The 22205-nt window shown below is 45.3% G+C and overlaps 1 protein-coding gene across 2 annotated transcripts in view; it reads left to right on the top strand.

Annotated features, from left to right (window-relative positions):
* Positions 1–4540: 4540 nt before the first annotated feature.
* Positions 4541–22205, top strand: part of LOC140394359 (platelet-derived growth factor subunit A-like) — a 51177-nt gene continuing 33512 nt past the window's right edge. Inside the window, exons 1-3 of one of the 2 annotated variants that reach the window (XM_072481559.1) lie at positions 4541–5408; positions 6457–6553; positions 13773–13877. In XM_072481559.1, coding sequence (XP_072337660.1) covers positions 5349–5408; positions 6457–6553; positions 13773–13877 — 262 coding nt within the window. In that variant the 5' untranslated portion in view covers positions 4541–5348. The remainder of the gene's footprint in view (positions 5409–6456; positions 6554–13772; positions 13878–22205) is intronic. The other variant, XM_072481560.1, reaches the window with a different exon arrangement.

Genomic DNA, 22205 nt, shown 5'->3' with positions numbered 1-22205 from the left:
AACAAGCTTTTTCCAAGAGTTGGGGTGTCAATTACAAGGGGTCACGATTTCAAGGTGAGAGGGGGAAAGTTTAAGGGAGATGTGCGTGGAAAGTTTTTTACGCAGAGGATGGTGGGTGCCTGGAACGCCTTGCCAGCTGAGGTGGTAGAGGCGAGCACAATAGCATCATTTAAGATGCATCTAGACAGATATATGAACGGGCGGGGAACAGAGGGAAGTAGATCCTTGGAAAATAGAAGACAGGTTTAGATAAAGGATCTGGATTGGCGCAGGCTGGGAGGGCCGAAGGGCCTGTTCCTGTGCTGTAATTTTCTTTGTTCTTTGTTCACACCAATTATCAATAAGCAAGTTGGTTCTGCACTACCACGCTGATTTGCTCCATCTGTCATCTTGCAATAAGCAGTTTGCATGCACAGTTGGTCCAGAATGAGTTCAGATCAAAGCGGGAAGCCACGTGCATCGCAAATTTCACACCCACACCGAACAATTGCACGACCCCCAGCAGCTGCCTGGAGCTCAGGAGGACGAAGCCTTTCTTGCACAACAGGCTGGATAGGGGTGTGAACAACCACGTTTGCAATCATAAGAATGGTGGCACACGTCGGCCGCTGTTAAAGGGCTTTGTTTGGCTCATCCAGCTTCCTGGGAATCCCTCTGACGTGCACTGCAAACCCCGGGAGCAGCACGTGCGTCGCCACGCACCAGGGGATCCCCCGTCCACGTCACCAGGGAGAGAAGGGCCCTGATTGGTCAGGCATCGGCGGCATGTGCCAGACATTACGCCTGCACAGCAGGGTGACGGGACGAGCGGCGCACACGGCTTCTCAAACCGCCATTTTATTACCAGTTGCCCCCCCCGCCCCCCACACAGAGAGCAGGAGTGGGGGAGGGGCAGGAGGGAGGGAAGGGGAGGACAGGGAGGGAAGGGGAGAGAGGGGAGAGGGAGAGAAGGGAGGGGAGAGGGAGGGGAGGGAGGGAAGAGGGACAGGGAGGGAGGAAGGAAGGGAAGTGAGAGGGGAGGGAGGGGAGAGGGTGGGGAGGGAGGGAGGAAGGAAGGGGAGGGGAGAGGGAGGAGGGAGGTAGGGGAGGGGGGTCTCTGGATGGGAGCGGTTTGAAGAAGGGGAAGATGAGGGAAGGGTTGATGGTGGGAGGGCAGTGTGGAGTGATGAGGGTGTGTAAGGAGGGGAGTGAGTGAGGGAGAAAGGCGGGATTGAGGTTACACTTTCTACCTCCCCTCTCACTATCTTCCCCTCGCTCCCATTCCTTTCTCCCTCTGCCCCAACCGTTCTCCCTCCTCTCCTTGTTTTCTTCCCGCAATTCTCTCCCACTCTGCCCCTTCCCTTTCCCTTTCTCCCTCCCCGTTTCTCCCCCTCATCCCTTTCTCCCCCACCCTTTTCCCCCTCTCTATCCTTTCTCCCTCCTTGCCCCTATCTCCCCCTCCCTCATCCCTTTCTCCCCTTCCTATCCCCTTTCTCCTACTCTTTATCCTCATTCTCCATTCACCCCTTTCTCCCCTCCCTACCCCTTCTCCCCACCCTATACCCTTTCTCCCCCTCCTTTACCCCTGTCTACCCCTCACATCCCTTCTTTCTTCCCCCTCTTTCCCCACCCCTCCTCTTTCCCCTCCCCCTTTCTCCCCCACATTCCCTACACTTTCTCCCTATCACCCTCCCCCTTTTGCCCCTCTCTCCCCCTTTCACCCACTTCCTCTATCTCCCTTTCTCCCCTCCAACCCCCCCTCTTTGCCCATCCCTATGCCTTTCTCCCCACTCCTTCCACCTTTCTCCCACTCCCCTCCCCCCCATTTCACTCCCTTTCACCTCCCTTGGCCTTCCTTCCCCATCCCTTTCCAGTTTCACCCCCTCTTTTCACCTTTCCCAATCCTTCATTCTTTCTCTACTCCCTCCCTCCTTTCACCCTCCCTCCTTTCCCACTCCCTCCTCACCTTCCTCCTCTCTCACCTTCTCCCTTCCATCCTCAATCTCTCTCTCCCTTCCCCGCTTCCTACTCCCCATTTCGCTCTCCAAGCCTCCTCCCTCTCCTTTCCACCTCCTCCCTCTCCTTTCTCCCTCCTCCCTCTCCTTTCTCCCCCACTGCTCTCTCCTCCCACCCCCCTCCGCCCTCCCTTTCATCCTCATCCTTTCCCTTCCACTACCTTTCCCCGGAACCGGGATTCGATTCCGACCTTGGGTGAATGTCTGTGTGTAGTTGGCACATTCTTCCTGACTGTGTGGGTTTCCTTCGGGTGCTCCGGTTTCCTCCCACAGTCCAATGGTATGCTGTTTAGATGGATTGGCGAAGCTAAATTGTTCCTTTGTGTCCAACAGTTAGGTGGGGTTATGGGGATGGGGCCAGTTCGGGTACTCTTTTGGAGCGTAGGTGCAGACTCCCTCCCCCTTTCTCCCTCACCTCCTTTCTCCCCTTCCCCCATTCTTGCCCTCCCTCCTCCCCTTCCCCCACCCTCCCTCCTCCCTATTTCCCTCTCATTCCCTCTTCACCTTCCCCCTCCCATCCTTCTCAATCACTGCCTCCCCTCTTCCCCCCTGTTCTCCGTCCACCCCTCCCTCCACCCACCACTCTCCTCCCCTCCCCCTTTCCCCCTTCCCAATCTCCTTCACTCTTTCAGCCCCCCCTCCTCCCTCCTCTTTCACCCTTTCCCTTCTCCTACCTGCTCCCTTTCCGTCGGAACCCTTATTCAATTCTGACCTCGGGTGACTGTGTGGAGTTTGCACCTTCTCCCCCTGTCTGTGTGGGTTTCCTCCAGATGTACTGGTTTCTTCCCACAGTCCAAAGGTGTGCAGGTTAGGTGGGATGACCATGCTAAATTGCCCTTAGGTGTCCAACGGTTAGGTGTGATTTGGGGGAATGGGGCAGGGGAGTGGGCCTAGTTCGGGTGCTCTTTAGGAGCATAGGTGCAGAGTCGATGGGCCAGATGGCCTCCTGCACTATAGAGATTCTATGAATTTGCCCTCCTTTCTCCCTATCCCTCTTTCTCCCCCTCCTTTACCCCTTTCTGCCCCTCTCACCCCCTTCTCTGTCTTCCCCCTTTCAGTCCCTTTCCTCCCTGTTCTGGCTTCGTCCCTCCCCCCCCCATCCCCCTTTCCATCCTTTTCCCTCCCTGCTCCCCATTCCCAATCCTTCTCCCCATTCCCCATCCTTCTCCCATTCCCCATCCTTCTCCCCATTCCCCATTCTTCTCCCCATTCCCAATCCTTCTCCCCATTCCCAATCCTTCTCCCCTTTCCCCCTCCCTCCTTCCCATTCCCCCTCCCTCCTTCCCTTCCCCCCTCCCTCCCCTTTCCCCCTCCCTCCTTCCCTTCCCCCTCCTTCCATCCCTTTCCCCTCCCTCCTTCCATCCCTTTCCCCTCCCTCCTTCCATTTCCCCCTCCCTCCTTCCCTTTCCCCCTCCCTCCTTCCCTTCCCCCTTCCCTTTCCCCTCCCTCCTTCCCTTCCCCCCTTCCCTTTCCCCTCCCTCCTTCCCTTTCCCCTCCCTCCTTCCCTTTCCCCTCCCTCCTTCCCTTTCCCTCTCCCTCCTTCCCATTCCCTCTCCCTCCTTCCCATTCCCCCACCCTCCTCCCCCCTCCCCCATTCCCCCACCCTCCTTGTGCCCTCCCTCCTCCCCATCCCTCTTTGCACCCTTCCTCCTCCTCCCTACTCTCCACCCACCTCTTTCCTCCTCCCTTCCCCTCCCCTTTCACCCTCCCTCCTCAACCTTCCCCCTCCCTTTGCCCCCCTCTCCACTTCCTCCATGCCTACCTCCTCCCACTTACCCCGTCCTTCCTCCCCTTTCCTCCTGCCTTCCTTCCCCCTCCCCTTTCCCTCTCCTTTTCTTTCCCCCTCCCCTTTTCCTTCCCCTTCCTCCCCTTTTCTCCCACATCCTACCTTTCCTCCACCTCCTCCCTCTTATCCCTCCACTTCCCTCCTCTCTCCCTCCACTTTCCTCCTCTCTCCCTCCCCCCTTCATCCTCTCCCTCTTCACTCACTCCTCATTTCCTACCTCCCTTTCCCCCTCCCCCTTTCGCTTCCACTATCATACCTCCTCCTCCGACCCTCCCCCTTTCCACCGAACCCGGGTTCAATTCCGGCCTTGGGTGACTGTGTGGAGTTTGCACGTTCTTCCCGTGTGTGCGTGGGTTTCCTCCGGGTGCTCCAGTTTCCTCCCACAGTCCAAAGATGTGCAGGCTAGGTGGATTGGCCATGATAAATTGCCCTTTGGTGTCCAACGGTTAGGTGGGGTTACGGGGATGGGGCAGGGCAGTGGGCCTAAGTGCAGTATGTTTTCGGAGGGTCGGTGCAGACTTGAAGGGCCGAAAGGCCGCCTTCTGCACTATAGGGATTCAAAGATTTCCTCCTCCCCACTCCCTCCCTCCTTTCCCCACCCCTCCCCATCGCCCCCAGGCACTGTGAACCGCTCCTGTCCATCGACAGGTGAATGGGAAAGGGGGAGCTGTTGAGGTTAATCCAGAGCAGAGGCTGGCCTTAAAGAGTCCGCCCATCGCAGCCCTGTGCCTTAGGACACAACACGCGGCCCATTAGTTACTCTCCCTGGGCGGATACTGTGTGTGTGAGAGAGACGCCTCTGCCTCTCGCAGTCACTCGCAAGCCGGGCGACGTGATGTGAAGCCAAACAGTGGAGCAGTTTAACTCTGCAGCTCTTTGCGAGGTTGGGAAGTTGGGGGCAAAAGGGAGCTCGACAATCAGCCTCTGTTCCTTTGTCAGCGCAGGGAAGGATCGGCAGCCTCTCGGCGCGACGCTTCAGCACCCTTTCCAAAATTTCCATCTGGTATAACATCCCCCCCCCAAAAAAAGCGATCTCCGTGTGAGTTTCAACCAACAAACTGCAAGAATTAACACCTTGAGCCGAGATGAATTCAGTGATAGAAACTTTTTAAAAAGCTGCAACTACAAACATCCCAAAAAGTTTGGTCAGCCCAGTTCTTGTGCTCTCTCTTAACCTGGATTTTGTTTTTGTTGTTTAACAAGGAATACGTTCCCTTTTTCTGATTAATTCTCCCCCCTCCTCTCTCTCCCGCGATGTCCCATCCCCTTTTTTTCCAGTGCACCCAGACAGGTGATGGGCGTATCAGTCCGGTGCAGTGTTGACTCATGGGTTTTTCTGTTTGCTCTGATCTGAACAAATATGCAGATCTACCGGCTGGTCTGCTGCTGATGCCAGAGAGAGAGAGAGCCGCACGGCGAGGAAACGTACAAATCCAACGTGAAACAATAAATCCTCACACACTAGTTACTTTCCCGAGGGATGGTACTGAATTTCACACAGACAGGGGCGCCGCAGAAGCTCCTAAATGATCGATTCCCGCTCCAGGACAAACTTCAACTGAAACGAAATGAGAGCCACACTTTATTTCATGCTGGGCTTTTGCTACCTGACCTGTGCGCATACCGAGGTAAGCTATTCGTCTCAAGCACGATTACTGTTAACCTACTCGTTGCTTCCAGCTCTCTCTCGCTGTCTTGATTTCCTTGTGGGGTGATTTGCGGACGGTCGTCCCGCAGCTAATGTTCTTTCTGAGCGAGCTGGACTTTTGTGAACTGCCCCCTCAGCTCGCCCGCTCGGCGTTCTTTTTTTTTCTCCCAGTTCCCCTTCACTAAAATTGGACAAATGTTTTTTTTTGTATTCCCTCAGGGAATGGATATATGTGTGTGTGTGTGTGTTGCACTAAGTTGGTGCGAGACAGCATTTTTTCCTTTTGCAGCAGGTCTCGGCTTGTGTTCTGAAACGCCTCGCTATTCAGCAAGTTTAAAAGAGGCAAAAAAAAGATCGTGAGCGGACACAATGGTGACCTTTTTTTCTCTCTCTCTCCGAAAGACACTGCACTGTAAGATCTGGATAAGAGGGAAGGAGAGAGAGAGGCAACACAGCAGATTCTAGTGATCGCTTAAAGTCGCTGTGTTTGAGGGCAAAGTACCACCAGCGTGGCTGAGATTTCAGCCTGTGTCTGCCCATGATCAGTGTGTAACAGAATGCAAAAGTCACAAGGAAACAGAACACCAGGTGCTCCACCCTGAGCACAGTAACTTGCTGCTGGTGGCTGCACTTGATTTGGCACTGCTACATTTTATTCGGCGACTCACTGAGCGGATCAGTGAGAACGAATGCAGTGGTGCCTTTGCAAGAGGATCTTGTTCCCTGTCGGCCACTTCAGAGCTGTTTACTGTGCGTAGCCCGGGCTGAGTACAAGACCTTGCTCACAACCTCAAGTGCGCGCTTGCTTTTACCACTTGCCCATTTCAACCCCTTTTTCATGTGTTCCAGGTTGTCCGGTCAACTTCTGGCCGGTTCTGCACTAGTAAACACAATTGTAAAGTTTCTACAGAAGTCGAAAAGTTTTCTTACTTTAAAAAAAAAATCAAATAAGACGCGTCATTCGTTTTGTCGATGATTTTCTTTTTTTTAATATTTCTCTTCGCTTATTTGCCTCATTTACTTCCAAGGAAGCTGATTTCCCCCCAGAATTGCTTGAGAAGCTGGCACACAGTGATATCACCAGCATCCGCGATCTTCAGCGCCTCCTGGAGATTGAATCCGTAGGTAAATTATGTTTATATGTATATATTACCCTCTTTGTCTCACACATGGAGCCACGTTATTGCTCCTGTAACATTAACTCGCACATTTCATCATGGCTGTCGTGTTTATGAATTGCTTCTCGTGTAATAAAAAAAAACAAGTCTGCAAGGGTCAGAATCCACAGAATCAAGAGCCATAAAAGCAAGGCTCAACGCAGAGAGACTCAGTGTAGCGACCCCTGAAATCGCCTTGTAACATTGCAACATAAATCTAGGCGTCTCTTTGAAGGATCAGGGTAATCCATTTTACGCTCCCCCCCCCCCCCCCACAAAAGAAAACGGTGGGGGCTTGGAACTGCATTCTTGGAGTCAGTCCCATGATAGCAAGGCGCGTTCGCCGTCCCACACTGATATCTGTGTTTATGGAGCGAGCACTGATCAGATTCTATATTTGCACAGACGGTGGTTGCATGTCATGTGAATTACAAGCTTCAAAGCTGGCAGCCAAGTACTCGAGGCGCCCTCAAATTAACGGAAATCAGCATATTCATGTCATTTAACGAGAGAAAGGATTGTTTCCCTTACTGCAAATATTTGTATTAAAAATGCCCTCGAAGTAGACAGCACCCCAACCCCCAACCCGGCCAGCTATTTGTGGACAACGTTCAGAAAATGTTAGGTGGTAGTCATAACACGCAGGCACTTGCAGACAGCTGAACTTCAAAAGCATTTTATGGTTGAAAGTTTTTTTTTCGAAATCACAATGAAAGACATAAAATAGTGCAGTAAAAAAAACTGTAAAATGATGAAACTGTGTTTTAGGAACAGCAATAAGCGTCGAAGTATACATTTTAGTGGAAAACAGTGGAATCTGTCCGAGCCAACGGTGTTCCTGCAGAAGAAACTAGTTAATCTGATCATAGATTATGAACACGTTCCCCCTATCCACATGTCTTTTTAAATAGACCAGGCCAGTCGAAGCCTTTGGCCAATTTAATAGAAGTAACACTCAAGAGGACGATTTTTTGAAATACTTGTGCAAGGCAGAAGGAAGTTGCATTTATATAGCGCCTTTCACAACTGTGAGATGTCCCAAAGCAGCTCACAGCCAACAAAGTGCTTTTGTATTTGTACAGAAATACAACAACCAATTTTGCACACAGCAAAGTCCCACATTAGCGATACCAGATAATTTGTTTTTGTGAAGTTGTTTGAGTGATAATTGTTCCTTTTTTGATATAGTTCCATGAAACCCTTCACATCTAATTGAGACTGCAGCTGAAACCTTGATTAAAGGACTCATCTGAAATACAGATGAACTCTTGCTACAGTGTCAGGATAGTAAAATACAACTCACACCAGTAGTTACATTGTAAATTAAATTACATTGTAAATTCATGAAGATTTAACAGTTCAGCATGTTTTTCAAAATTGCAAACACATTCTAAACAATTGGATACTTTTAAAGCACACAATTACAATTTTACCAAAATACTAAGTGGGAAGATATTTTATAATGTCATAATACATAATATGTCTTTTCCCTCAAAGAGAGACAGGGATGTTAGTAGTATCCAGCTCAGGTACTACTTTTGTGCAAATGAACCTTCATAAAAGGTTAATCCAGTTCATCAAAATCTTTGGTCCTGGTTGTTGCAATTGTTGGTAGAGAACACAGATGGGGGACTTGCTTCTCTTGTTTTTATTTTCCTTTTGCGGTTTGAGCAACTTCTGACTGAATGCAAACAGACCTGAACACATGGGCAGGACACAGATGACCTGCATGCAGGTTTTGACAGGTCACTTGCAGACTTGTGTTGCCTGTTTTTTTTTAAGAGTGATCTGCTGCATGGTGGCCAGAAGCAAGTCTGATAATACGTTAAGAAAAGCTGTAGCACAAGTCACGCATCTGATTGGATATAAACGAAGCTCTGATATGCTTTGATTTATGTAGCGTAGTCATTGGCAACAACTACACACACACAAGATGTAATGTTAACATAAACAGTAAGAGTATTCACAAGTTAGCAAAATTCATGCACACAGAAATCCTAAATCAAATAGATTAAATAAATCCTAACTTCACTGAAGGGGAGTGGAGTAGGGAAACAGATTGACACCCCATACTGGTAACTTCTAGAAACTGAAAAATAAATGTACAGGTAACTTTCAAGGGAAGTGTATGCTGACAGAGCATTTGAGTCGTTTAACTATACCTGAACTCCCCCAGCAGCCCCCCAAAACAAACCACCGCAGGTTTGCAGGGAGAAAAATCAAACAGGATTCCTGCCTTGACCTTGGTCCAGCAACTGCTGTTGGAAGTGCACATGGAGGGTGAACTGGCTTTTCATAGTAACTTCATTGAAGCCTACTTGTGACAATAAGTGATTATTATTATTATTAATGAGGACATGCTTAAACCTAACTCCCTTTCTGCCTGATAACAAAATGGGATTTGAAAACCAAATTTTGAGTTTACCAGATATATATGGCGTGAATTTGCTGACCACAGATCAATATTATGACTACCAGAAATTTAAATGTCATATAACTCCAGCCATTTATAATTTAGTAAGTTCTACAATGGTACTTTTTAATCAGTTTATAAATAATATTCACTAGATGAGTAAGCAAGAAATTTATCAGCTAAAACAGCTGTAGTGCTGCACTCCCTCATGTGTGTCACTGACCATACGGATCAGTACCACAGTGAGGTTGTGTTAGATGAAAGATCAATTTGTGTGTGTGGGGCAAGGCCAAGTTGGACTCTGCTGCCACTCGTTCACCTTTACTACAGCCAAGCAACCTGCAAACACTTTGTGTCAAAGTTTACAGGTGAGGAATGACAAGCTATTGGCAGGTGCCCAGTGTTTGTGAATCACAACTCAGCAATAACAACAAAACAATGACTGATATTTAAATAGTGCCTTTAGCATAATAAAATGCCCCAAGGTACTTACAGGAGTATTGTGAAACAGAATATGATATCGAGCCACTGAATTAGGTCGGACAACTGAAATAATGATTAAAGAGGCAGGTTTTAAGGAATGTTTAAGAAATAGGAAAGCACCACAGAGAGGTGGAGAGATATAGGGAGGGAACTCCAGAGCTCAGGGCCTAGGCAGCTGAAAGTGCATCCAGCAATAGTCGAAAAATTAAATTTGGGGATGCTAAAGAGGCCAGAATTAGAGGAGCGCGGATACCTGAAAGGGTTGTGGAGCTGGAGGACATTACAGAGATAGGGAGGCGGCAGGCCATAGGGAGATTGAAAACAAGGATTAGAATATTTAAAGTCAAGGTGTTGCTTGACTGAGTGCCAGTGTAACCCAGAAATCCCAGGGGTAATAGGAGGACAGAACTTGGTGCAAGTTAGGACATGAGCAGCTGAGTTGTTGATGACCTCAAGTTTACAGAGGAGAGCAATTGGCAAACCAGCCTGGAATGCTCAAGTCTTGAGATAATGAAGGCATGAATGAGGATTTCAGCAGCAGATAAACAGCTGAAAAGGGCAGCATGATGGCACAGTGGTTAGCACTGCTGCATCACAACTCCAGGGACCCACGGGCAATTCCTGCCTTGGGTGTCTGTGTGGAGTTTGCACTTTCTCCTCGTGTCTGCGTGGGTTTCCTCCAGGCGCTCCAGTTTCCTCCCACAGTCCAAAGATGTGCAGGTTAGGTGGATTGGCCACGCTAATTTTTTAAAAAATAAATGTTTTTTATTGGGTTTTTGAACAAAGTATATTTACCGTTATGTACACAGAATAAAATATATATATATTAGAAGAGAAGAGCACACACAAAAAAAAACCCTAAAATAAAATAACTGGTAGGGTATTATGCACTAGCTCAACAACTGTGGCCATGCTAAATTGCCCCTTAGTGTCCAAAAAGATTGGATGGGGTTACTGGGTTACAGGGGTAGGGTGGAGGCGTGGGCTTAAGTGGGGTGCACTTTCTAAGGGCCGGTGCAGACACGATGGGCCGAATGGCCTCCTTCTGCACTGTAAATTCTATGATTATAAACTGAGACAGAGGCAAAGTTGGTTATGTTACAAAAGTGGAAATAGGTGGCACATATGAGGTCAGAGGCTCGTCTCGGGGGTCGAATGTGACAACAAGGTTACAAACAAATTGTTTAATCTCAAATTGTTGCCAGGGAGAAGGATGGAGTCGGTAACTACGAGAGAGACTAATCAGTTGCTTCATTGAGGTGGGGAGTTCTTGATCATCTTCAGTCCTATCTTAATCTTTGGATGTTCTAATTTGTTTCCTCTCCCTACGTTCAGTTTTCAATTTCCTACTCACTAATTTGTTCTTTTATTTAGTTACACTTGTGTCTCTCTGCTTTTTCTATCTTTTATCCTGTTTTACCAAGTCCACTTTCTTCTTGGCTTTGTTAATCTACACTACTGTTGTTGGTAATTTGGGCCCTATTCAGCATCCTAAAAGTCCCCATCCACCGGCTTTGACAACTGCACAAGAATTGTGGAGCAAACTTAAAAATCCCGACAGAACAGCCAGCTTCAATAGCCCTGTCACATCTATCACAATTGTTCATACACCTTTACAGGAGTCTTTAACTGGGGACTATTAGTAACCATAAATAGACAATGTAGCACAGTATCCCCAAGCTATCAATTTGCTAGTTATGGGATATTGACAGAGGTGCAGCATGCTTTGTGAGGCAATGAAACTTGAGATAGCCTGCTGGAAAATGATATAATGGCCTTGTTGGCTAAGCTCGTGTTATCGTTCATTCTCAGTCATGATCACTGGTTGAAGATTACTCATGGTTTACATTTCAGTGGTACATTGAAATGTCATTTTAAATCTGCAGCACAGTATTGCGCTTTGTGTCAGACTTGATCAGTAAATGTGCACATTCACTGCCTAACTTTGCTGATTATGAATTTGACATTGAGCACAAAGACTGAGAGATGTGATGAATTAGATAAATACTGTAACATTTCACATGAATTGGAACAATTTATTGAAGTTTTATTTCATAACAATTTAAAGACAACACAGACATGATATTGAGAAATATTCACCCAATCTCACTTTCTTGCTGTTTCCTCACTGGCCTTGGCTGTACAGGTAGACACCTTCTAGTACTTAATCTCAATGGATATTCTTCATCTGTGAACCCAGACAGTTGAAGTAGTAATCCAGCTAACCCTGTTTCTGCCCTTACTGGGTTTCCGTACATGCAACCCTTCCAGTCATGGAAAACCATTAGTAGTGGGATTCCCCAGGCCCAGCAAAGGGTCACTGAAACTACTTGCAGCATCCCTACTGTGGATTCACACATTCACTTGAAATCAGCATCTCAGTAACCACCAAGGAAATTAAATTGGAAGCTCCTAGTTTCTGTGGCTCAGTGCCACATTATGCTGACAAAATCCTAAACGGAAACCCCAAAACATTTCTTCGATTTTGATTTTTCTTTGCAGTGTTTGTCCAAGGAAGCATTTCACAAGGACTGTGCATTGAGGAAAATTTGAGTGGGGAGGATCACACACCCATAACATGCTGTCCGATTTTTCTCTTTGTGCTGTATCCTTGTGATACTTAAGTCTGAAAGAAATATATTTAACCATCGGTATATTGGGCATTGAATTAAAATACATTGCATCGTAATAGGTTCTAATGAATAGAACATTGGTTCTAGATAATTAATATTTTGAATTTTATTCCAAGTTCAGCATTGGAACAATGTTACCACATTATATTTCATATTCAATTGCAGTGAAAGGCATTTCATTGGTGAAGTGTTGTTTACCTTTAATGCAATTCTGTAGTTCATTATTAGTGCAATATAGTACTTGCTGAATGAAGAAGTCACAAAACTTCCACAAACCTGTAGAGGTGAAGACGTAGGAGATTGTTGGTTTGTTTGTTGGTTTGTGGTGAGTCAACTGATCACAGACAAGATAGTGGTTAAGAGAGACCAGGAGAAGCTGCAGCATTCCATATGTTACTGAAGGATGAAATCAGCCAATTATCATCCAGTGACCACTTCTGGTCATGGATGTGTAGATGTTGGGATTGCCTTTGAAACTCTTCCTTCTCCCTGCCCAGCACATTGTCAAGACATATACATGATTTCGACCAGTTATCCATGTGGGCGTGGAACAATTAGGGACTTGTGCATTCAGGTCAGGAAGGTGGGGAGAAGATAATTTGAAAACATCATTGTAATCACTGTATGGAGAAAATAACTAATTGTATGCTGTTGGTTAATAAAAGACAATGTGCAAGTGAGGGTAAATCACAGAGTTTTATTTCCTGACACTATACAATGTGTTTGTCCACGAATTACTATTTGTGGATTGGTATAAATAGTAACATCTAACTTAGTACTGCAGACAAATATGAATTAGCTCAAATCCATAGCTTGAGTACGCAAAGAAGGACAATGCATTTTGCAGTAATGAATACTGTGTGCATTTTGCCATTAAAAAAAACTTCATGGTAACTCCCATGATAACTTAGTGTGATAATTTAGCATTGTCTGGTGTTGTACTGAGGGAAACAGGTCAGGAAGTACTTAGAATCCATATTTGTTGTCCGTTTTGTTCACTTGCCTCAGCTAGAGTTAGGAATAGGAGCACTATAATTGTTCTGAGAATTCCTGGGGTTGTGCTTGGAAACCTGCATGCCATGACATTTGATAAGTGTAGGAGGCACAGTGGGTAGCACTCCTGCCTCACAGCACCAGGGACCTGAGTTCAATTCTGGCCTCGGCTGACTGTGTGAAGTTTGCACTTGCATTCTCCCCATGTCTGCGTGGGTTTCCTCCAGGTGCTCCGGTTTCCTCCCACAGTGCAAAGATGTTCAGGTTAGGTGGATTAGCCATGCTAAATTGTCCCTTAGTGTCCAAAATGTTTGGTGGGATTACAGGCTTAATCCCACAGGCCTAGGAAGGGTGTTCTTTCCAAGGGTCAGTGCAGACTTGATAAGTTGAATGGCCTCCTTCTGCATTGTAGCAATTCTATGATTCTATGAATGGGCTTGGTTGTGATGCTTCTTGTAGTTAAATAGCATGCACAATATTGTATCTTGCTTGTGGATTGAGATTGGATCACCTGTATGATATAAATCATATTCTGGAGTTTCCATTGTAGATGTGATGAAACTCTACAAGGAGTATAAAAATATGTGTGTTTATTATTAACACATTGTACTTGTGTATCAAAAAATATGGCTGTTCTTATATGTTTATTTTTCCTTATACCACAGGGGATGATGATCTCTCAGAATCTAATTTAAGGTCTCACAGTATTAATGCAATAAAACATGAGTACACAAAGCGCTCAGCACCTATACGGAGAAGGCGAAGTATTGGTAAGTTTAGTTTTTATCATTTTATTTGCAACAGGCACTCTATAAGTACAAATTTATTTTTGTTACTCAGTGGTACCTATTTTGATACGCCTACCAGTTTCTTATAGTGATTTACCAACAATGTGAATATGGAAGTGATTACTATCAATGAACTGTTCTTCATGATTCTTTTGCATCAGGCTACATTTTCAGCATTGCAGAATCACACACTGGTAATGTGATTCTAACTTTGTTTTTAGAATTGGTTGTAAATTAGATCAGATGTCATTTCAGTTAGGTGATTTCACTGTGACATGGGACTTTTCTTTAATTTCTACAATGACACATTCTCAGCTCATGTTCCTTTAGTTGGTGGTTTGAGGTGAGATTTTGCAGTACGCACTGGTTGCACTGTTCTGTTGTATGGTACAATGGAATAGAAGTACCTTATCAGTGTAGTTCATGTAATATGACTGTTGAAACTAGCAATCTGTCTCTGTTCTCACCTCACCGGTGCCCCCCTCCCCAATCCATACAGAAAATGGACTTCAGCTGCTCTGCACCTGTAAATGTTATTTGGAATATATCCAGCAGCAGTTTGGCTCAAGGACGTAGCACACCTTGCGGTTGATTTCATATTGACAAAGTGTTCAGGCTTCTCTTGCTGTTTATGCTGTTATCTGAACTTTCTGATGTTGTTGCCCTGTGATATACCATATGTAATTTCAGTGGAATCAACATACGAAAGCCATGATGTAAGAATTACGCATCATGGAATGCTTTTTTGTTTTTCCAATTCTCTCCCCTCTTCGTATGGTTCCATCCACTCCCCAGTAAATCTCCACATGCCTATTATTCATGTCTATAGCTAGTTCCACCATGAGGACATCACATTTTAGGTTGGGACTGCCAAACTTAAAAAAATAAAATTTAGAGTACCCAATTATTTTTTTCCAATTCAGGGGCAGTTTATTGTGGCCAATCCACCCACCCGGCACATCTTTGGGTTGTGGGGGTGAGACCCACGAAGATACGGGGAGAATGTGCAAACTTCACATGGACAGTGACCCGGGGCCGGGATCGAACCCGGGTCCTCGGCGTCGTGAGGCAGCAGTGCTAACCACTATGCCACCTTGCTGCCCCGCTACTGCCACACTTGCAGCCTGCATGACTTAACATTTTTTATCTAGATAGTAAACAGGGACCTGGCTGATTTTGCTTTTCCCTTCCCTCGCCTAGTTCCACACTAAGCTGCAAACCTGTAAACTGAGCCATCAGGGCAGTATTAGCAAACCTTCAGTACCTGGCGTACACAGTGGTAGTATTGAAATATTTTCCTATGTGTAGGTTCCCCCCTCGCTGAATTTCCCCCAGCGCCAATTACCTAAAGAAAACTGTCATTACTGAAGCTGGGTTAGTGGAGGCTGTGACGTACTGGTATTGTCACTGGACTAATAATCCAGAGACACTCTGGGGACCTAGGTTCAAATTCAACCACGGCAGATGGTGAATGAAATTTGAATTCAATTAAAAAAAATCTGGAATTAAAAATTTAGTGATGGCCATGAAAACATTGCTGACCGTCGTAAAAAATAACATCTGTTCACTCATGTCCTTTAGGGGAGGAATTCAGCCATCCTTACCTAGTCTGGCCGACATGTCACTCTGATCCACAGCAATCCGATTGACTATTAAAATGCTCTCTGAAATGACTGAACAAGCCATTCAGTTCAAGGGCAATTAGGAATGGGTAACCAATGATGACCCAGACAGTGACACCTACATCCCATGAATAAAAAAAATATACAACACAAATAGTTCGCCAGAAAGTCAGCAAGTGCAGAAAAGGTGGCTGCAGGGATCCTATAAAACTTCACAAACCTCCATTTACAAATCCATGACTTTGTGACACCGGTAAAACATTAAAATGCAAATGCAATGCTGACTAGACAGAATACACTTCACAACATAAACATACCAAACTTTAAATTTTCAGAATAATTAAACTCAAGTCACGTTACATTTTTACTTCACGTGAAAATGTACTATTTTGTTACTTTGTTTTTTTAAATTGCTTCAAACAGTAAGCATCCATTTATCATCTATTTATAGATGATTCTACAATCTGTGGAATTCTTCTTACAGGGAGAGAGGTGTCAAAGAATTAGGAAGATAGTGATATAGCCCCATCACTCACCTTCAGTCCATGCTAGTGTGAATTCCAGCCTGGGAATGAGGTATAGGCTTGTTGAAATGACATTTGATGATAAGTAATGTTAGTTTCAGGGTCCTGTAGGTGAAACATGTGTATTTCTGAATGGCATGGTCCATGAGTCACCACACGGTGAATCTCTTTTCTACTGTAAACTAGTAGCAGGGGAATGTGTTGTTTGGAGAGTGAGCAATCTTAGTGCATCCTAGCTGCAAGAATAGGATTCACTCTGGGTTCCGCCCACCCCGACCCCAGCAATTTTATGCTGGGGCGGGAAAAGCCTCGGGTGGGAAGTCCGCTCTTGCCCAAATTGAGGCCCCTAGGTGTCCAATTAATGGCCACTTAAGAGCTGTTTGCCACCCAATCCCAATTTTTAAACCATCAGGATGATTGGTGCTCCATGGGGGAAGGCTGGAAATGATCCAAGTTAGATCTGAGGTGGTAAGTGGGGTGGGGGGTGCATCCATCAGAAGCTCCACTGCCCCCCTCATGACCCCAGGCCTTCCCTATGGTCCCCACTCTGGGAACTTTGACACTTACCATTTCCTCTGCTTCCTGGACTTGATCTCGGGCCTCCTAGTGCAGTTGCTTTTTGGTCTACTGCAGAGCTATTGCTCCTGGGACTGCAGAGCTGTTAGCCAATCTGATTGGCAGACAGCTCTCTAAGGTGCGACTTCCTCCCGAGTGAGGGGCAGAAGTCCTGACCAATGCCAATCAACACTCATTGGTGTGTAAATTGGCTGCGGGGCAAGCGGAGTTGGCAGGGATGTGTACACCTGGGTCTGTGATTATCTTTACACCTTGTAATGAGTATCCATGTATCAATTAACCTACATATAATCATGTTTTTTTTCAGCAAACATTGGAATTCAATACCTGAAACAGACTGACTGATACTAAAACATTAAAAAAAGAAAAATTCTGTGTATCCTGCAAATGTGAAATAAAAGCGGAAATTGTTAAAAATACCCTACAAGTCTGGCAGAATGTGTGGAGAATCCGAGTTAATGTTAATGTTAACCTTGACCTGAAACCACGGATTAAATATTCCCATCCCGACCGCCGTGGGAATTGTCATGGGCGGAATGGAGAATTTGGCAGACAGCCAAATGATGGGAATTTCCGCTCCTGGGGCAGATCGGACTGAAAATTCCCCCCCACAAATCTGTTTCGCTCTGCTCGGATGCTGACAGATTTGATGAGTATTTCTAGCATTTTCTGTTTTTACTTTTAAAAATTGTTCTTTTAGAAATGGAATTTCCTGTCGGAGTTTACCATTTGCGAATTGCTACTTAAAATGGTTCTGCCAATCAAAATGTTGTTCTGCCCTTCTGTCCTGAAGGGATGCAACCTGGGATATGGCTTCATGGATGCTGTAAGCCCACTGATAGTCAGTCTTCATGTGGGAGTCCAGATCATGCATATTGGCAGGCTATTTGATCGCCTTCTCAGTGCCTGCAGAACCGAGAACGGCCCCGCTATCAAAACGGGACTCTTTTTTTTGCTCTCGTCGAGGAACGCCCCGCCGAGGTCGCACTTACCTCACTTCCTGCACTGACAAACTCAGCTCGACAATGCAGGAAAATGAAATGAAATGAAATGAAAATTGCTTATTGTCACAAGTAGGCTTCAATGAAGTTACTGTGAAAAGCCCCTAGTCGCCACATTCCGGCACCTGTTCGGGGAGGCCGTTACGGGAATTGAACCGTGCTGCTGGCCTGCCTTGGTCTGCTTTCAAAGCCAGCGATCTAGCCCTGTGCTAAACAGTCCCTAGAGATTGGGGCACCATTTATAAATGCCACCCTGATCTCTTGATCTTCCCCCCGCCGGGCACCTCACCCCAGCCTCTGGACCACCCCACTGCCCCACTTACCTCTTCGTGGATCCTCAAGCCCTCCCTCACCCCACTCTGAAGGGCAGGTCATCCCCGGGACTGATCCCTGGCATGGGCAACTTTGCACCCAGGGTCCTTGGCACTGCCAGTTTGACACCCTGACAGTGCCACCTCTGCACCCTAGCAATGCCAGGATGGCAGTGTCAGGGTTGCTGGGTGGCAGTGCCAAGTTGGCAGTGCCAAGGTGCCCGGGTGTAACGGGAACACCAGAGTGCCACCCTGCCAAGAGCCTGACCATCCAGGGACCTCTGATGGACTGGGAGACTGCCCCCAGGTGCTATTGCACCTGGTTTACGTTTGTGTGGACCTGTGCTAAACGGCGCCATGGCGAGGTCTCCCAGATATCGGCGTTAGTTCCCCGGCCTTGGGCGCCAACATATTTAAATAAGCCGAATGGCTCATTTATATATGTTAATCTGGACCTCATCCAGCAAGGGCGAGGACCAGATTGCGACGTCTCATGAGATCTTGTTAGATCTTGCAAGGCGTTCTGAGCATCGCAAATCTCACGAGAGGTTTAATGGCCTCGTTGCATCACCGAGTCAGGTGCGACGAGGCCGTTCGAACGTGCCCCTTATCTACTTCCTTCTTAAATATATTCAGTGACTTGGCCTCTGCAGTTTTCTGTGGTAGAGAATTCCAAAGGTTCACCACCGTCTGAGTGAAGAAGTTTCTCCTCATCTCAGTCCTAAATGGCACACCCCGTATCCTGAGACTGTGATCTCTTGTTCCAGACTGTCCCGCTAGCCAGTGGAAACACCATCCCTGCATCCAGTCTGTCGGTCCCATTCTTCTAAACTCCAGTGAACACAGGCCCAGTCAAAGCACAGACAATTAAAGGTTTATACATTGAGTGTGCTGAATGTATCACGGTTTATCCTAGAAATTTGTAGGGTGATGATTTATTTGTGTAATAAATGTAAAAACAGCTAGTTATTGATCATTGTGATATTAAGATAAACTTAATCCTGTTAGGGTGCTGGAATGATAGATTCCAAGACTTGCTTTTAAACCTGTGGCATTTGCAAAGGGACATATTTTAAAACTAATGCATTTTCATTGGTAGCTTGTGTAATGATATTTTTGTAGATCCTCCATTAATCAAACAGGCAAAGACGCTTTTAGTGTACAAAATAACAATATTTTACTTCTTTTACATTGTAATGAAATATTTTTAAAGATGAAGCTAAATGACCATTTATTGATATTTTTCTCCCTTGACATTTTTTTCTACAGTACTCTGTTATTTAGTACAGTTGGAACATACTGTGGAAAATCCTCTTACAAGCAAACCTGCCCCAATAAATTCCTTAAATTCAAATTCATGTCCCAACATGTTGCAGAAAAGCTGAAGACGCACAGCACTTCTGCAAAACGTGTTTATATCTGTATCAATGCACCCAGAACAGTCAAATAACATAAGACTGTTTTCTGTCAGCTAGAAGGATTTTCATTTGTTAATGTTTGAGCAAACAGTAACTGAGCTACAAGAGTAGTCAAAACTGGGATAGACTTGCACCCTGGCTGATGAGAAACTGGAATATAGACTAAACTGCTATGACATTTAATACATCCATGTGTACCAGAACAGACCATAGAGGCATTTATTACACATAGTGACATACGTAGTATGTGATTTAAAAAAAATAAATCCTGAATAATCTAACAAGATTTAAGACAGATATTTGGGATTACAGTATTGGCACTGAACACTTTTTTAAACTTGCTTTTCGTTTGGCCAGAAAGAGAGCAAAAATGTTGTTTTACAAAGCTCCTCATTTCTGTACAGTAGTGGCAATGATTGCAAAGACACTAAAAATGAAAATTGGGCGAGCCTAGTGTAATCTGAGCCAAAGTAAAGTCAACTGTCTGGCTGTGGTCTGGCTTGAGAAAGGAAAATATAATGATATAAAATAGCATAGAAATTGTTGTACTGATTTTGTGCATCTAGATGTCACTATTGTGCCTCTAAATTGTGGGAGTGTTCCTGAAGTTAATGACATCCAATAGCAGCAGAAGGATCTTTACATTAATACATCCCATTGTTTCAATAATGCTCAGGTAGCTGGGTAGCATTTGGAGGAATGTAAACTTTCTGACTTACTTTAGCTCTTTGTTCTTGCCCAATTTTCATCCCGTCTGTCCTGAATACTAATATTTGGGGTCAATGTCTTTTGTTGTGTAATGTCCGCTCTTCATGTGTGAACTCATGAGTAGTCATGGATTATTTTGCTGTGGTGGGATCCAGCAGGATCAATCCTGCCCTTATCCAAGTACACTTTGCAGCAGGATCCATTGAATAATAATTAGCAGTGGAAACCTCACCCAGTTTTAAAAAAAAATTCATTCCCGGATCCATCCCATCTGCAGAATGAGCTAATTCAATTCACTTAGTTTGACCTGGTTGTAAGCCAGATCTTCACAGACATCTGGGATTCACCCATAATAGAAGCCTGGAATTAAAATATTTACACATTCTGTTCTGTAGTTTCTAAATGTAGAATTATTATTTTTGGGGTTAAATACACTGATTTCCATTTAACCTCATGTTGAGCCACTTCCACTAGTCCTGCTGCTCTGGAACTTGTCTGCTTGCACTGAGAAGAATGCAGAATGACAGAAGCAATCTGAAACAATAGTTATTCAGAAGTAGCAGTACCACCTTTGATGTTAGGGTAGGTTGTAGGGGCAATATTGCATGGCTGCCCTGTATGTGTGGGCTGAGAGCTTAGTTTATCCACCGGTGGTATAGTGAATGCATGGATATTCAATTTTTCCCCTGGCAGTACATCATTTCAGTATCTTCTAAAATGAATGAGTTGCAGTGTGTTTTAATTGCCAAAGGACATCCCAAAGCACTTGCAGTCAATTAAGTACTTTAAAAGTGTATTCACTACTGCAATGTAGGAAACAAAGCAGCCAGTTTGTGCACATCAAGCTCCTACAAACAGGAATATGATCATGACTGTGTAATCTGTATCTGTGATGTTGTTTGAGAGATAAATATTGGCCAAGACACTGGGGTTAACTGCTCTGCACTTCCAAAAGAGCCTTCTCTAAGGTGAATTTGTATGGATTCTCCTGAAACAGCAGTTTTGGCAGAATCCAAATGCTTTTTAAACCCCATATAGTATAAATAGAGAGGCGCGGTTTAGCAAATAAAATCCAAGTAACATTAAGCCATTCAAGCTGGTTTAGCACAGGGCTAAATCGCTGGCTTTGAAAGCAGACCCAGGCAGGCCAGCAGCACGGTTCAATTCCCGTACCAGCCTCTCCGAACAGGCGCCGGAATGTGGCGACTAGGGGCTTTTCACAGTAACTTAATTTGAAGTCTACTTGTGACAATAAGCGATTTTCGTTTCATTTTCATTTCATCCCACATGCCCAAAGGGCAAGTAAAATATGGTGCATTCCCGTTTAGTTGGTCACTTTGTCACTGTACTACCATGCAGATTTTCCATATACTCTGCATTTTGTCTCTTTCATGTTATGGGCTTTAAGGTATTTTGCTTATAAAGGTAAATATTTTCTTGAGCAAAACTGTAGGGAATAGGTTGATAAATGGAGAAACATGGGCAAGTTTTCCAATGTTAAGCCAGTACAAGATGTCGAAGGCAGGCAGAGACAGAATGAATTACCTACAGCATGAAATGGTCCCCATGACTCAAAAGTTGGGTGGATTGACGCATTGCCCAGTGTGGTCGTGAGCCATACAAATCAGGAAGCTCTGAATATTGATCGTGTTCTGTATTCTGTTAGCACTCCTCAAGCCAAGGAGACAGTTGGGTTCTCTAGTAGGTATTTCAGGGCTAGGAAAGGAAACAATCAGGCAGGGTGCCTGCTTCTAATTGGTATCATGACTTGCATGATGAGAAAGTGCTCATTTGTGAAAAGTTTGGTCTGCCTACATACATGTATGAAACAATTTCAGTAGTAATTTGCAAGATACAAAAAACGGCATGTGAACAGAGGGACAGGTTAGGGAGAAGGAAAAAGATGGGTTGAAAAAGTATCTGTGCACATCTGCAGTGAAGTAAGCCTCTGGAATGAAAACAGAGCTTCTCCAACCACATGTGTGTGGTATAAGTTATGAATGGCACACTTCCATTGTATGGTTTCTGGATGTGATTGTAGTGGTATGCTAGCAAGTGCAATGTACACAAGGTAATGATTAATGCATTTTGAAGCTTTTCCGTGCAATAACAGATATGTCGAGGGAACTTTATACCTGAGCATTGCCTAC

The sequence above is a fragment of the Scyliorhinus torazame genome, chromosome 17, assembly GCF_047496885.1.
Source record: "Scyliorhinus torazame isolate Kashiwa2021f chromosome 17, sScyTor2.1, whole genome shotgun sequence".
Lineage (NCBI taxonomy): Eukaryota > Metazoa > Chordata > Chondrichthyes > Carcharhiniformes > Scyliorhinidae > Scyliorhinus > Scyliorhinus torazame.
The sequence above is the reverse complement of the archived record's forward strand: the minus strand, read 5'-3'. Positions and strand labels throughout refer to the sequence as shown.